Source organism: Amphiprion ocellaris, chromosome 21 (genome assembly GCF_022539595.1).
Source record: "Amphiprion ocellaris isolate individual 3 ecotype Okinawa chromosome 21, ASM2253959v1, whole genome shotgun sequence".
NCBI classification, from domain to species: Eukaryota; Metazoa; Chordata; class Actinopteri; family Pomacentridae; genus Amphiprion; species Amphiprion ocellaris.
The window spans coordinates 14,635,754-14,649,663 of record NC_072786.1 but is presented as its reverse complement, the minus strand read 5'-3'; the positions used below and the strand labels follow the sequence as shown (position 1 = coordinate 14,649,663).

General features: G+C 39.5%; 2 protein-coding genes across 6 annotated transcripts in view; both read left to right on the top strand.

The window, feature by feature from the left end:
* The first annotated feature begins 448 nt into the window (after window positions 1–448).
* Window positions 449–2,834, top strand: ccdc59 (coiled-coil domain containing 59). Of its 2 annotated transcripts, XM_023274699.3 has the most exons (5): window positions 449–693; window positions 987–1,335; window positions 1,573–1,681; window positions 2,386–2,590; window positions 2,676–2,834. In XM_023274699.3, the coding sequence occupies exons 1-4, from the start codon at window positions 546–548 to the stop codon at window positions 2,551–2,553; spliced, it is 774 nt and encodes a 257-aa protein (XP_023130467.2). In that variant the 5' UTR covers window positions 449–545; the 3' UTR covers window positions 2,554–2,590; window positions 2,676–2,834. The 2 variants fall into 2 exon arrangements, with proteins under 2 accessions (XP_023130467.2, XP_035806105.2); XM_035950212.2 differs by having other exon boundaries at window positions 450–693; window positions 2,386–2,834.
* A 150-nt stretch (window positions 2,835–2,984) lies between these two features.
* Window positions 2,985–13,910, top strand: part of cracr2ab (calcium release activated channel regulator 2Ab) — a 15,932-nt gene continuing 5,006 nt past the window's right edge. For 3 of the 4 annotated variants that reach the window (XR_004847723.2, XM_035950211.2, XM_023274695.3), the window contains exons 1-12: window positions 2,985–3,245; window positions 4,019–4,348; window positions 5,468–5,579; window positions 6,175–6,367; window positions 6,489–6,635; window positions 10,027–10,117; window positions 10,559–10,654; window positions 11,496–11,683; window positions 11,887–11,958; window positions 12,728–12,776; window positions 12,866–12,948; window positions 13,192–13,867. Coding sequence is in view for 3 of the 4 variants with exons in the window: in XM_035950211.2 (XP_035806104.2) it covers window positions 4,193–4,348; window positions 5,468–5,579; window positions 6,175–6,367; window positions 6,489–6,635; window positions 10,027–10,117; window positions 10,559–10,654; window positions 11,496–11,683; window positions 11,887–11,958; window positions 12,728–12,776; window positions 12,866–12,948; window positions 13,192–13,867 (1,863 nt within the window). In the remaining variant the exon portion in view is untranslated. The remainder of the gene's footprint in view (window positions 3,246–4,018; window positions 4,349–5,467; window positions 5,580–6,174; window positions 6,368–6,488; window positions 6,636–10,026; window positions 10,118–10,558; window positions 10,655–11,495; window positions 11,684–11,886; window positions 11,959–12,727; window positions 12,777–12,865; window positions 12,949–13,191; window positions 13,868–13,910) is intronic. The other variant, XM_023274696.3, reaches the window with a different exon arrangement.

Below are 13,910 nucleotides of genomic sequence, written 5' to 3'. Positions count from 1 at the left end.
TAATGGTCTAGAAGGTTTTGTCTGATGGTGTGATTTTGTTCCTGAAAATGTCCGTCAACTTCACAAAGTCCTTCAAAAAGAGTGAATCGAGAGAAGTTAATAAAACAGTATGCTGTGTTTAGATTTTTATTTAGTGTAGATCAAATTAAGCATATCATAGATACAAGATGGGCCTTTAAGGTGTATCAAAAATAATACATTTCATCAACAACCAAAAACACTGATGAGGGTCCATTACCAAGAATAAAATTAATATAAAACTAAAATGCTTTTTTGCTAACTTGACAAGTTGTTCAAAAATAATCTGCGAATTATTTATTTAAGCAATCTGACCCCTATAAATCTGCTGTAGTGGGAATTTACACATTTGTTCTTGTTAAATCAACCGACTCAGAAGTTAACATTTGTGAGATTGTGTTCCGTAATTGATTTTTCATGTCTGCCTAGTGTACGTCATCACCCGGCGTCCGTAAAGAGACGGCATGCTGCCTGAAGACGCAGCAAACCTGTAAACATCGCAGGTTTCACGTTAAGACAGAGCTGAAATGGCTCCGACAGATCAAAAAATGAAGAATAAGAAGTTTACAGCGAAAGATGGCAACCTAAAGAAACCAAAAAATACCGTACAGGGTGTGAAAAAGAAGAGAAAATGGATTCCCGAGCACAAAGTGTTCGAAGGCAGCGTTAAGGAAGGTGGGTTTTCTGCTTAGCTAGCACATGAGCTACTCTGTTAAAGTAGTAAGGAACAGTGGTTAGAATATTCATGAGTATTTGGCTAATTCTAAACAGCCGGTACACGAGTCTTTTTTTTTTGGTCCAGATAAACTTGATTTTTGTCTCAAGTAATAATACAACTCATTAATTCATCTGATTTTCCTACTTAAGACATTTTTAAAGTATTTTATACATGTTCTCCAAGAAATACTACACACAAGTGATCCTATTAGCTTGATAATATATGACTTTCCTTTATTTTCTGTCTTCAGGTCAAGGGTTTGCTTTCAAGAGGAAGCAGAGAGTCAAACATGAGTACAACAAGCTGCTGCGAAGAGAGAAGAAGAAGAACTCTGAGTCCAAAATGCTGTATAAAGAGGAATACCCGGAACACCTCCGACATCTGTACATGGCCGAGGCAGAGAAACTGAAGAATGAAGCCTGGGCGAACAGAGTGAACAGGAGTAAGCTGAGGATGAAAGGACAGGAGAAAGAAATAGCTGAAAATGAAGTTGCTGCACAGCCGACTGAAGCCGCTGATGCTGAAGTTAGTGGTGGATCTGAGTTGACAGATTCGGTGTCGGCTAATCCAGAACCAACGGCAGCTTCAGGGAAAGAAAGGTGAGTCTCTGGACAGAGAGCTTTAACACATAAATAAGAGTTATCTTAGGTTTTAAGTGTCTGTGTAAAGGAATGGAGATGGGAAACAACATTGTACAGGTAACCTCTGAAAGCCTTAAATTTAAGAGAGAAGTTAATAATAGTTTTATTGACTGATTATTCCTCAACTTTCCTTTCAAAGTGTTTGGGAGTCACGATGTAAATCTGCTGCTGTTTCGTTTTTTTTTTTTTTTCCAGTATTCCAATGAGCAACCGCATGAGGAAAAAGCTGCAGAAGCAGACGTCCTACCAGAAGACAAAGGAGGATTTTGAGAGAATCAAAGAAAAACGGAGAAAGAAGAAAGAGGTGAAGTGTTCATTTTTAATTTGCTGTTCAAGTGGCTTCTCAAATGAATGTCTGTTGAGTCTGTAGTTATTACAAAAAAAAAAAAAGTGGCGTTCTGATTTTTCCTCTGTCTTTTCTTCAACTTCGAAGACATTATTCCGTTTTCCCGTTCATGTGTGCCACTATTTAAGTATGTCGAAGTCATGGTGATCCTAAAAGTTTCAGAAGAAGTCAGTTGGATTTTTATTTTTTGATTTTGACGGTGCTTTAATTCTTATGAATAGTCTTCAGTTCTAGTTAACTGATGGGCCCCGGATATTTATTATCAGCACTCACATGCCTTGTGTAAATAACTCTTGACTGCTCTGACAGGTCCATGCTTTGTTTAATGTGTCACCTCCTCCCACCGGCAAATGTTTTTTCCCCTCCATTTAAGAGACATGTTCCATCTGTTTGTCATCACTTGCTGGCAGCCTAAGCCCCAGTTATAGGATAGGAGCAAACCCACTGTTTGTTCTTTTATGAGTGAGGTTCAAAAAGACACTTGCAATTACCACTTATTGCCACAGGGCCACCAGAGAGTGAAGTGGAAATCTCAGAGATTGCCACTTTAACTAAACATGGTAAAAATAAAAATAAGATCTTTGAGACTTTAAATTGTTGTCTGGCTTTCTGCAGATATGTCAGCCTTTTGTATTTATTCTTTTTTTTCATCTGAATTGCAGGAGTACCTGAAGAACAAACAGCAGCGAGAAGAAGCCATTCAGAGGTACAAACAGAAAAAGATGGAGACGTATCAGATGCTGAGCAAAAAGACTAAGAAAGGACAGCCAAATCTGAACCTCCAAATGGAGTATTTACTTCAGAAGATCCAAGGAACTGGGAAATCCTGAATCCGTGGTGAAAAATGCTGTTTGGAAACCTAATGAGGTGCATCAGGATTGTGGCTTTTCTGGGGTAATCTGACACCAAGCTTTTACATCTATAATGTGATTTTTGTTGCATTGTGTTGCAGAAAAGCTCAAGCGGCAGGTCATTTTAATCACAGACCACAAGATGGCATCATAACATATGAAGAGACGGGAAAGCAGGCTGATGTATATTTTATAAATAAATGTATCAACTCCTGTAAAGTGCTTTTATTTTGAAATGAATAAATACAACTAAAAGCAAATGGACATGACACAAACAAATCTTTAAGTAACAGCCAAGTTTTATTTTAACCCTTAGAAATGCTTATAAATTTGTAATTCAGTTTTTGATGTGAACGTGCAAGCAACTACCTTCTAATATCGCTGTCAGGAAGACATTAACACTCAAGATCCACATGAGGCATTTGGTCTGCTGTCGTCATAGTAACAAACACTGATAAAGAGGGTTCACTCTGCAGCCCTCTCTGTGGCAGCAGCGGGTGGACTCGGCCTGTAAAGCCTCAGGCCGGTTCCTCATGACATCACATGGTTGCAGAATGACTTGTTCAACATTCGTCTGTGAGGCAAGACTTCCTAAACTCAGAGCGCGCTCACTGCTTTGTTCATGCTGAGACAGATAAAGGCTTCGGTTTCTTGTGCATATTTTTTGAAAGGTAAGACATTTCCTTCTTTTTCTGGTGTATTTAAAGATCCAGTTTGTTGTTTTGTTGTGCATCTGGTGAAAGTTGGAGTGCAGATTGGGAGAAAGATTTTGGAGTTTTTGTATTTGCTGCAAAGAAAGGCCCGAAACTTTTTCTCTTTTTTTGACTAAAATTGTACTGACATGGGTAAGACTTACATCAGCCTGTAGATACAAGGAATTTATGTGTTCAAAAGCTCTTGAGGGAAATCACAGGAGTGCCACATTTTGGGTCTTTTTAATCTTTTAGTTTGCTGCCAAGCTGAAAAGTCTCACCACCGAAACAAACTCCTCCTTGTTGACACATCTTATCTTCACAATCACGCGTCTGCTTCACATTTCACTTTCTGCAGACATATTTAGAGGCTTTGACAAGACAAACTGCTCTCCGGCTTAGAAGTGCAAACAAGACAACACCTCTAAAACCTTGACGGAGACACAAAGTTGTGATAAAAACCAGAAAATAAGCGCAGAAGGGGTGCATTACTGTGAATTCATGTGTGTGTCTGCTGCTTAGCTGTTACTGTGTTGCAGGCATTATGCCGTCATGTGTTCTGTATGGCCGGGTATTAAGATAATCCTTTACACTGTGTTGACGTACTTTTGTGAGTGGCTTGTTTCTGGCTTATTAGAAAAGAGAAGTGTTGTATAGTTTGTAACAAGTGTGGTTGCAATAATGCTACTTGTGTAACCGCTTTTAGTTGCCTTGAGGTTGTGTTTTTGTTGTTTTCTGTGCATCTTTTATAGGAAACTGTAGCCAATTTTGAGTTATCTCATCATCTGATGCTGCTACCTGCCTCTGTCGTCATGGCGACTGCAAGGGCCCCAGAGGACTGGATGCGGGGCCAGTGAGGAGGATTCTACTCCTGAGCGTTAAAGAGGTGTTTACTACACACGGCATCCTGTAGAAGAGTCCCGGCTATGGAGGAGGAGGAGGGGAGGGTGAACGGATTTGGACTGAGCCCAGCGAGGAGGAGAACCGAGTGGGGTCGCATCACCCTGCTGGACAAGACCAAGGAGTTCTTCCAGACCTGCGATGTGGAGGGGAAGGGCTTCATCACCCGCACTGATATGAGGGTTAGACATGGAGGCTGTGTGTGCTCAGTTTTTACACTTTGGGTGCTGTTGTTTAAGAGGGAAGATCACATTTGTTCATTTTTTTTAGGGCTGCAACTATTTGGATCTTAAGGATAATTTGATCCTTAAAATACCAGAAAATTATGAAAAGGAAATGCCCATTGGAGGTTCTTGAAGCTGTTCTCTGTGTGGGTTTTTGCTCTCAAATCATAGGTATTCATATTAATTACAATCTAAGACCACGAAAACAAGACATTCATTGTATTTCTGGGCAAATTTTCTGACATTTTTCCATGAAAATTGCTTAAACGCTCCATCATTTGAGAAAATTGTTGCAGCCCAATAATTCTCCCAGCTCTCCATGATTAATATTTCCTTTAAGGCATGCTAAGAGGTTTGTTTTCCACTGCCCTTTCACTCTTTAACGTCCTTTATTCTCCTCTGAAAATGCATGGATGTTGGATGTGAACGCATTAAGCCTCGGCTAAGAAGAACAATAGGTCACGCTTTTACCTGCGGTGCAATTTAGTGTCCAGTGTAGTAGCAGTGAATAGCAAAGCACTTTAATGTCAATTCTGGCTGGGTTTTTTTTTTTTTCCATTTTATATTACCATTGTCAAAGAAGCACTTCACCCACTCAGCCCACTTGAACAGCTGGAAAAGTGGTGGAGTGGCACCATTGATGGAGATGTTCATATAATATTCAGCTCACACACACACATCATTAAACAGGCTGAAACGAACAACACAGGCAGGAACAATAACACACAAACCTCTTTAAAGCTCTAACTACATCTGAGCTGCATTGTCAGTTAATTAGGCCACATCTCTTGTGAGCATCACGCCTTTTGTTGCTGTTGTGTGTATTGAGGGTTTCCATTAAAACGACCGTACAGTGACTCACAAAAGCAGCCACTTGGTGCCACTGTTCATTCAAAGCAAGCCGTGTTTGAGTTCTAACAATGCAGCAGGCAGAAGTGGCAGATGTGAAACGCAAACTCATCATGCGATGTGTGTTTATAAAATAACTTGAAATAGCTTCTAAATGTACTGCTTTGGGTTCAGCTCACGACAAATGCATTTTAAAGTAACGTCTGCTTGTGTCTTTCGTGCTGACAGCGGCTCCACAGAGAGCTGCCTCTGTCTGCAGAGGAGCTGGAGGATGTGTTTGACTCTCTGGATACAGACCGCAACGGTTACCTCACACTGGAGGCATTCTCCTCTGGATTCAGTAGGTTTACTGCCGTTAGAGGCCTGTTGCTTTTCATACTTGTTGCTTCAAACAGCTTTCTGTTTTATCAAACATGGAACAAATGATTGTCAAATATGGTGTCAAGTCAACATAAAATAACTTTATCTCTGGTTAGCCACTTTCCACGGAGAATGTTTTCCATATTATTGCATTGGTTTGGGGTTTTTAAGGTCTTTAGACGATGTAATTTTAGTTAGACAGAAGCCAATGTGGCTGCAAGGTAGACTTAAAGGAGAATAATATGCATAGATTGTTGTTTGACACTAACACTAATAGATAAGAAGTGATTCAGATAAAGTGTGCATAATATTCCTGTGCAGCAAACATCTAAATGCACTGAAATGTACAATTTAGTATGAATTACTTATGTTTTCTTGCTTTAAAATTATATTCATGTCTTTTTTAACTTTTATCTTCACAGGTTTTCTTGTATTATTTTGTAACTGCTCTCTTGTCCTATACAGTAAAATGTATAACTTTCAGAAATGTGCTTTCCAGCTTAAACAGTACAGTTCAGATGCTACCAAAGTCTTTATCTAAAACGCCGTTCCCGCACTGACTGCATGTATTTCAGGTCAGTTCCTGCACGGTCGGAGAATCTCTGTGACTGACGACCAAAATCAGGGCCAGGTGGGTCCCGTCTTTAGGGCAAAGGAAGCCCTTTACCAGAGCCAATGGGAAGCCAAGCTGTCAGGAGTTGAAGACGAGGAGGAGCGGCACTTTTGTATGCTGCTGGAGAGCCTGGGAGCCAGTAATGTGTTTGAGGAGTGAGTGGAATCACTGCAATGTTTATATGCATGCTTATTTATTGTTATGATCCCCGATTAGAGATGGTGTTTCATTTAACTCGTCTCCCTTTGTGTGACGTGTAATTGTCCATTTCTGCAGTCCAGGTGAGGTTCGCAGCCTCTGGGCCCAGCTCAGGCGAGATGAGCCTCACCTCTTGTATAATTTTGAGGAGTTTCTGGCCAGAGTGACCCACCAAATCAAGGAAGCCCACCAGGAAAAGAAGGAGATGGAGAGCGCCCTCCAGAGGTATGACAGAACGTGTCGCTAAAAGAAGAGATTATGTGGAATTTTCTCTTTTATGACATTTTTTCTTGCCTCTAAGTGTGAAAAAAGGATGAAAACAGACAAAAAAGCAAACATTAACCTTTGGAAAATTAGGTAGAAACACAGGGATTAAAGAAAAGTGATAATGGGGCAACATTGTCTGTGTGTCTTGGGTTTAAAAGGCCACATTTCTCAATTGGTTCCCACGCTTAAAACCTTTAAGCACTGCACTTTGTATAGCACAAAGCAAATATCCTTATTAGCCACCTAAAGAATTCTCTGACATAACAGTGTGTTTATATTATGGCCTCATGCAGGAACTGCAGCCTGAGAGCGTTTGCATGGATTTACCTGTAATTACCTATAGAACAACCCCTTTATCCGTGTCAAATGACCACTAATCTGGAGGCACACTCTCCGAGTCCAACCACCTCCTGCCGCAGTGGAAACCCATTAACGCTACGGCTCAGTGGACAGAACGGCTGTAATACATCTCCAGTACATTGTTCCCATGATGTGCAGTGCAACATGCTTGATGCTTATTGAGATTAGGTGTGTGTGCGAGGCAGCTTTTTTTTTCCCCCCATTGCACTGTGTGACAGCCTGTTATTTCTCCAGACTCTGCTAATTGGATGTTTGGGTCTTACGAGTTGTCAGAGGGAAAGTAAATACCACTCAGTGTTGGTTGTGTTGCTGTTTGTGTGCAAGTATTTACACATACAGAGGGAATAATACAAGCTTAAACTCAGTCTAGACAATAGTGCTGCTCTGTTTGCAGATATTATGTCATGCTGCGTGTCGATTCACCTTAATAACTATACATCTGCACAACACACCTGCATATATACATAATGGACTGTATAACTGGTAAGCCGAATGTTTCTTAATGCACTTTAACCCAATTTAGCAGCTGCTTTTTTTTTTTTTAAATCAATTGCTGAACTTTCCTCAAACTTACTACAAAACAGAAATTCTTCAATTAATTTTTGTCTCGTCTTCAATCTAGGAGCCCTTTCATTTAGAAGAATTTTGCCAAATGCTAAAAATTTGAGTGGATTCTGGCTTTTGTATTGACAATTACAGTGGTGGAAAAAAGTTTTCGGACACCCCATGCATTTGTGAAATATTACATGAAGAATCACTCTCAGGTCTTCAAGTGCAATTTATTTTAGTACAGTCACAGCCAAAATACTAAACAAAGCCATTAGAAACTTAAAATCCATTGGTTCCATCAAAATACATAAGAGATTTTGAGTATTGGGTCATTTTGGTACCAGTGATCCACTAATGAAGGTCATGCTTTTTATTAAAAGACACAATTTCTGTTGCCGTGTTTCGTGTCTGCATAAAGCCAGCACATTTTAAAGTTCTTCAGAAACAAAAATGGCTAAAACAAGAACAAAACAGCAAAAATTTAGAAGAATTAAAAGCAATAATTCCAGAACAATGGGACAAGATTACCCCTCAACAGCGTGAAAGGCTCATGAGGAACATGCCAGCCAGGATTAGAGGGCAGGAATACGAAATACTAATTTGATGGCTTATTTTCTGTTCAATTTTGAACACATTCTCAGTTTTTTGTTGACTTTGATGCAGACAATGTTGAGAATTGACGTCTTGAAACTGTCAAGAATTAAATTTTTCTTGTAAACAATAAACAAAAAAGATCATTTGTATCTGTTTGTGTCTGTCTAATGCAGCCACACCATTTGAAACACACAAAAAAAGATTTTTCCTCAAATATTTCATGATAATATTTGAGACTGTGTAAAATTTTAAGTGACTGAAAACTTTTTTCCACCACTGTAAATTAAGAAGGTAGTTAAAAAAATAGGTCCTTCTTATGTTTTGAGGATCTACAGAGAATCAAAGGTTTTATTGCCATGTCGTTTTCATGCACAAGGGATCTGACTTGGTGTTTTAGTGCATAACAGGAAACAGTAACATGTAGATTAAAGTTGGTAGTAAGTGTTCTAAGACAAATAGGAAGCAGTGTTGCAAGTCAGATTAGCAGTAAGTGTAGTCAAAAGTTTAAAAATCCCCAAAAGTAATAAAAATACTTTCAGTGTGCAGAAATGTGCAAATTACTGTGTAATCGTATGTCCATGCTGGCATATTGTCATTTCTACATCTCTCTAATGGGCTGTAAACAGGAATTACAAGGATCATCATTGGTTCAAGTAAACAAGTCTGTAGAACTCTCATACTGTCCTCTCTGCACTGCCTCTGTTCATTTTCACGCTGATTTTAAAATATTACTGTTGACTTTCAAGGCTCTTACATGATAAAAACACCTTCCTATATAAGGGAGCCACTAGACCCGTATGAGCCTGGAATCCGTCTTAGATCAGCAGATAATACTGTTCTGGTTCTCTCTATCCTCCTCTCTTAATCTCTGTATGGGTTTACCTCTGTTTTCAGCTCTTTCTGTCACTACATCTCACTGACATTCAGCTCAGTAGAACAGTGAAAAATGTAGATGTTCTTTTGATAAAATGGATCTTTAGTAAGTTTTATTCTGAACCTGCTTTTCTGCCAGGCAAATAATTCTAAGTAGCACTGGTTAATGTTTTGATACAGCTTCCACAATTCTTTCACCCCTTCAGCTTCCTTGTCACTATTATTAGCGTTCCGTTGAGACTCTATATTGTTTTAAATGTACCAAAAGCTGAAAAGGCTAGCATGAAATTGGTACTGTTCAAATACATCTCATAGTTTTAAATGGATAAGTTGTAAGATGATACGGTTTTAAGTTTACAGAAAACTTGGCATTTTAAATAAAGATGAGAAACAAAATGAGGTAGAAATAATTCAAAAACATCAGTTCTCTTAACATAAAATGGACATTTATATAGAAAATATTTAAAGTTATTTTGACTAGCAAGTGGAAGATGAAACACAGAAGAATTTCATGTATGTTTGACAAGATAGAATAAGTTTTCTTGAATAGAAAATGCCGCATAGTAACTTGTTTTACCTTGGAGTATTGAGTTGATACCAAAAATGGTTAAACAACTTGTATAACTTGAAGCTGAGTTGTGTCATATTTTTAAGGCAGCAGTTGAATTTTCACTTCAACAGACTTAAAATATCTTTCAAAGAAGATCCTGACAGGTGACTAAAGGGATATTATGTAGTTTCAGCCCCCAAAATGTGAAACGGCTAACTGCTAATATTTGCCAAAATCTATTTTCTTTTTCATCTGTCATCTCTGTGTGACTTTAAATTTCTTTATCTTTTTCATTTTTGCTTGGTTATTATGTTTTTTAAATCCTTTTGGTGAAGCAAAAATGTCTATAGTATTGTTAGAAAACTGCTATATAAATAAATCTTATTATTTCCATCTAACATCTAGTACTGTTCCTCGTTACAGGAAGGCTGCAACACATGACAGCGAGATCCGACATTTGTACGAAGAGATGGAGGCACAGATCAAAAATGAGAAAGACAGACTCCTCCTGAAGGTACAAGAGCTCAAAACACACCTCAGCACCTCCTCTTTTAGCAAGAAAAGACAGCACAGACATTGTTCCTTCTTCTTTAAACAGGAAGATATAAGTGCAAGTGTGATACCAGGAGACTATTTTCAGATTCCAAAAAGTTCCTCTGTATTCACTTTAAACTTTAACATATGCAGGTACAAGCTGATTTTGTGACATTACCACTCATCTGGAAGTCAGCCGTGAAATTTTCAGTTTAACACGGTTTGCATACTAATAGATTCTAGATTTTCCATGGAGGCTGATGGAGAAGATGTAATGTTCTGAATTTTAAATTATATAATTGGAGCTTTTTGTGGAAGATTTCCAGCAGCATTCTATCTATTAGTCATGGCTCTTTAACCTTAATTATGTGCCACTTTCTAACACTGTGACCTTCAACCTTTTCTTCTTCTGGCCCTGCAGGACTCTGAGCGTCTTCAGCTACGCAGCCAGGACCTGGAACACCAGCTGGTTTCAAAGGAGAAAGAGCTGGAGAAGCTTTTCCAGAAACAGAAACGGGTGAGAAAGACATCCCAGTAATATCCACTCACGCTACATATTGTTGCTATATAGACAAAACAGCACAAGATGCTTAACCCTCCTGTTAGCTTCGTTTCACAGGAACAGCAATGATGTTTCTGGGTCAGTTTGAACTGAGACATGTTCAATTATCCAATAATGTCAGAAACCAAAAATCCCAAGAAACGTTTTTATTAACTCCATTACAAGCCATCCAATCAATATTTAGTGCAATGGTGTTCATGCTTCAATGAGGATAATTCACTCGTTTTTTATTTTTAAAAAATGCATGTTAAAACTTTTTTGAATGTGCAATGGAAAGACCTACATGTAAAATTTTCAATTTAAAATATTATTTTACATAAATTTTTTTTTTCATTTCATGGAGTGATGCTGATAAATTAACACCTCTTCTGTTCAGGGTGGGTTTGCAGTTTTATGTTGATTACACTTATTCAGACGGGCAGAATGAGTTTCATACCAAAAACATACTTTTTAACAATTTTTTAAAAATGTTTTTTTGCTTTTAAAATGAGTCAGTTTGACCCACAACATGACAGGAGGGAGGCATAAACAGCAGCTCACCTGGTAGAGCACACACTCGATGTACGAAGGCTGAGTCCTACCAAGAAAAAAAAGTCATATCCATTACTATAGAAAACACAACATTTAATGTCTATAAATTCTGAATGTGTGCGTCTGTGGTAAAGTATTAATCCTTGTGTCATGGGGAGGGGATTTAAGCAGCACTCGCACTGTTTCGCTTCCACTGCACATGTCCTCTAAGCACACTTGCCCAGCATTACTGTACTTTCATTCCTGTGAATATTACCCCCTTCAGTTAGAGCTCCAGTGCCACGAGCTGAGCAGCGAGAAGCAGGAGAGCCACGTTGAGAACGTCAAGCTGAAAATGACCAACGACGAGCTGTCCAGGGCGCTGGAGAGCACCAGTCAGGAGCTGGCGCTGGCTCAGGAGCAGCTGGCCATGCTGCAGGAGCAGGCCGCCCGGCTGCACCAGGAGAAAGAGATGTGGGTATCATCATTTGTATTCACCACTTAAGATACAGTAGTGCTTCCTCACTGTATTTCATTCCTAACTATGTCTGAGGAACGCTTAATCCTCCCTTAGTCTGTACCTTCACCCTAAGTTTAGCTTTACGTTAAAATAAGGCCTTAAAGTGAGAATATGCTGAGAATTGTGTGTTTTTCCTGTCATTTTTTTGTTGTTTCAGGGAAATGTACAGAGTAACTGAGGGGCTGCAGAGGGAGAAGCAGAGTCTAATGAAGCAGCTCGACCTCCTCAGGTATGACAAGGAGAATTTTTTGTTTCTAAAAATGTTCTGAGAAAGTTCTTGTAATGTTTTTAGCATTTAGTCTTCTTTTGCTTCCAGGAATATTGTTCTAAAAATCAGGATAAAGTTTTCTAAAGGCACTGTTAAACGGTCTTCAAAACAGTTTTCAAATGCTGCTTTGAGACTGTTCTTTCCTTTGCCATTATGCAACATTGCGGGAATGTTATATAATTAAAGAATGTCCTGAGAATATTGCAGTCAAAAGGTTCTACTTTTGTTTATATACCAGATTCCAGGGGAATATATTCTGTCTTCTGAGGCCTGGGAAACATCTAGAAAACATTTTTTTAATGTTGGTTTGAGAAAGTTCCTCTTTTGTTATCATGTAACATAATCTGACAACATCCTCAAAACATCCTCTGATTGTTAAAAAGTTCAGTCTTACTCAACTTTTAACCTCACAGGAACATTATTTGAAATGATATAGTCTTTAAAATGCTCTTTCAATATTAGATTGAAATGTCTTCTTTAAAACCTTAATAGAACTTGTAAATAGTGTTAGCCAGTGTTGTAGGAACATTCCCTGCTTCCAGGGGAGTGCATTTCAAACCTGGCTAGTAGCTGCTTTTAATCTTTTTGGCTTCTGGTTCAGTCCTAGTTATCAATCCTCACGAATCCAAACTAAGTTCAATGATTTACAGAGACTTTAGAAGGGCAGATAGAAACACTTTGAAACGATTCCATCTTTCTTCTCCTCTCATTAATTTCTCAATCCTCCCAGAGAGATGAACAAACATTTAAAGGATGAGCGAGACATATGCTGTGGTGTTGTAAGTAAATTCTATTTTATGTAACTCCATTGAAGAGTCAACCGACTGATAGAAAAAGTTGTGTAACACATCCTTTTTGTTTAAACAAGCCTCGAACCTCACTCAGAAAGAAGCAGAAGCAGAGAGCAGGCCTTGCCAACATATTTGATGACACCAGCCAACCGGCAAAAAGGTGATTCATTTATCATTCGACTTCTATTTTAACACAACTCACCCCATTCAGAGTGTTTCCTCTTCAGTTTGATGTGAAAATCATGTATCAAAAGAGGAAAAACAGAGGATATCTAATTCTACACTTACAAAAATTAACATTTTAGTTTAAATCAGAAACATCTGAAGGCTTCGGCCTTCGAATGTCCATCTCAGCCACGTGACTTGATGCAGTACATCCTCTGTTTCTCCCCTGTTCCCAAAGAGCCCCACTGTTGGTGGATGGGTCCTACCAGTCTCTGGAGGCCTTGCCTATAGAGCACCTTCAAATCGTGTTTGTTGCTTCCTCCTCCTGCAGTGAAGATGACACCACCACCACCACCATCCCTCCATCCTCCAACACGACTACCAGCCCCCCTGCGTGCCAACAGCGCCCTTCGGTGAAGAAGAACTCTGGTTTAGCCAACGGTTACGCTCAACCCAAAACGCACGATGTGAAGGCGAAGCCCAAAAAGGTGTCCGGCAAAATGGCCGCCACCAAAAGGGTGATGGGGAAAGAGAGAGAAAGGTCAAGGAAGGTGGAAATTGAGAAGAAGGTAGGGGTAGAAGAGGAGGTGTTGGACGCCCCGCCAGATGGGTGGCCCCTCCGCCGAGTTATCTCCATCGAGGAGGACCACCTGCCCCACCTGCTCCAAGGTGGAACCCAACTCTTGCTCCACCAGCTCAGTGAGGAGGAGGACGATGAGGAAGAAGAAGAAGAAGAAGTGCAGAGTGACATTGAATCTAGCGTTGTCGTGGCCACAGATCTTTCTGCTACACCTCCTTCCACTCAGATCCCAGTGTCAAAAGAAGCTTCTCCTGCCAGGAAATCCCGCTTTACCAGAGCAAAGAAGACGCCGGCGTTTCCAAGAGGACAACCTGTCGGGAAGGAGGCCCAGCAAGTAGGTCTTCAGCTCTGGAACTAAAAACATGTTTTAACGTTAA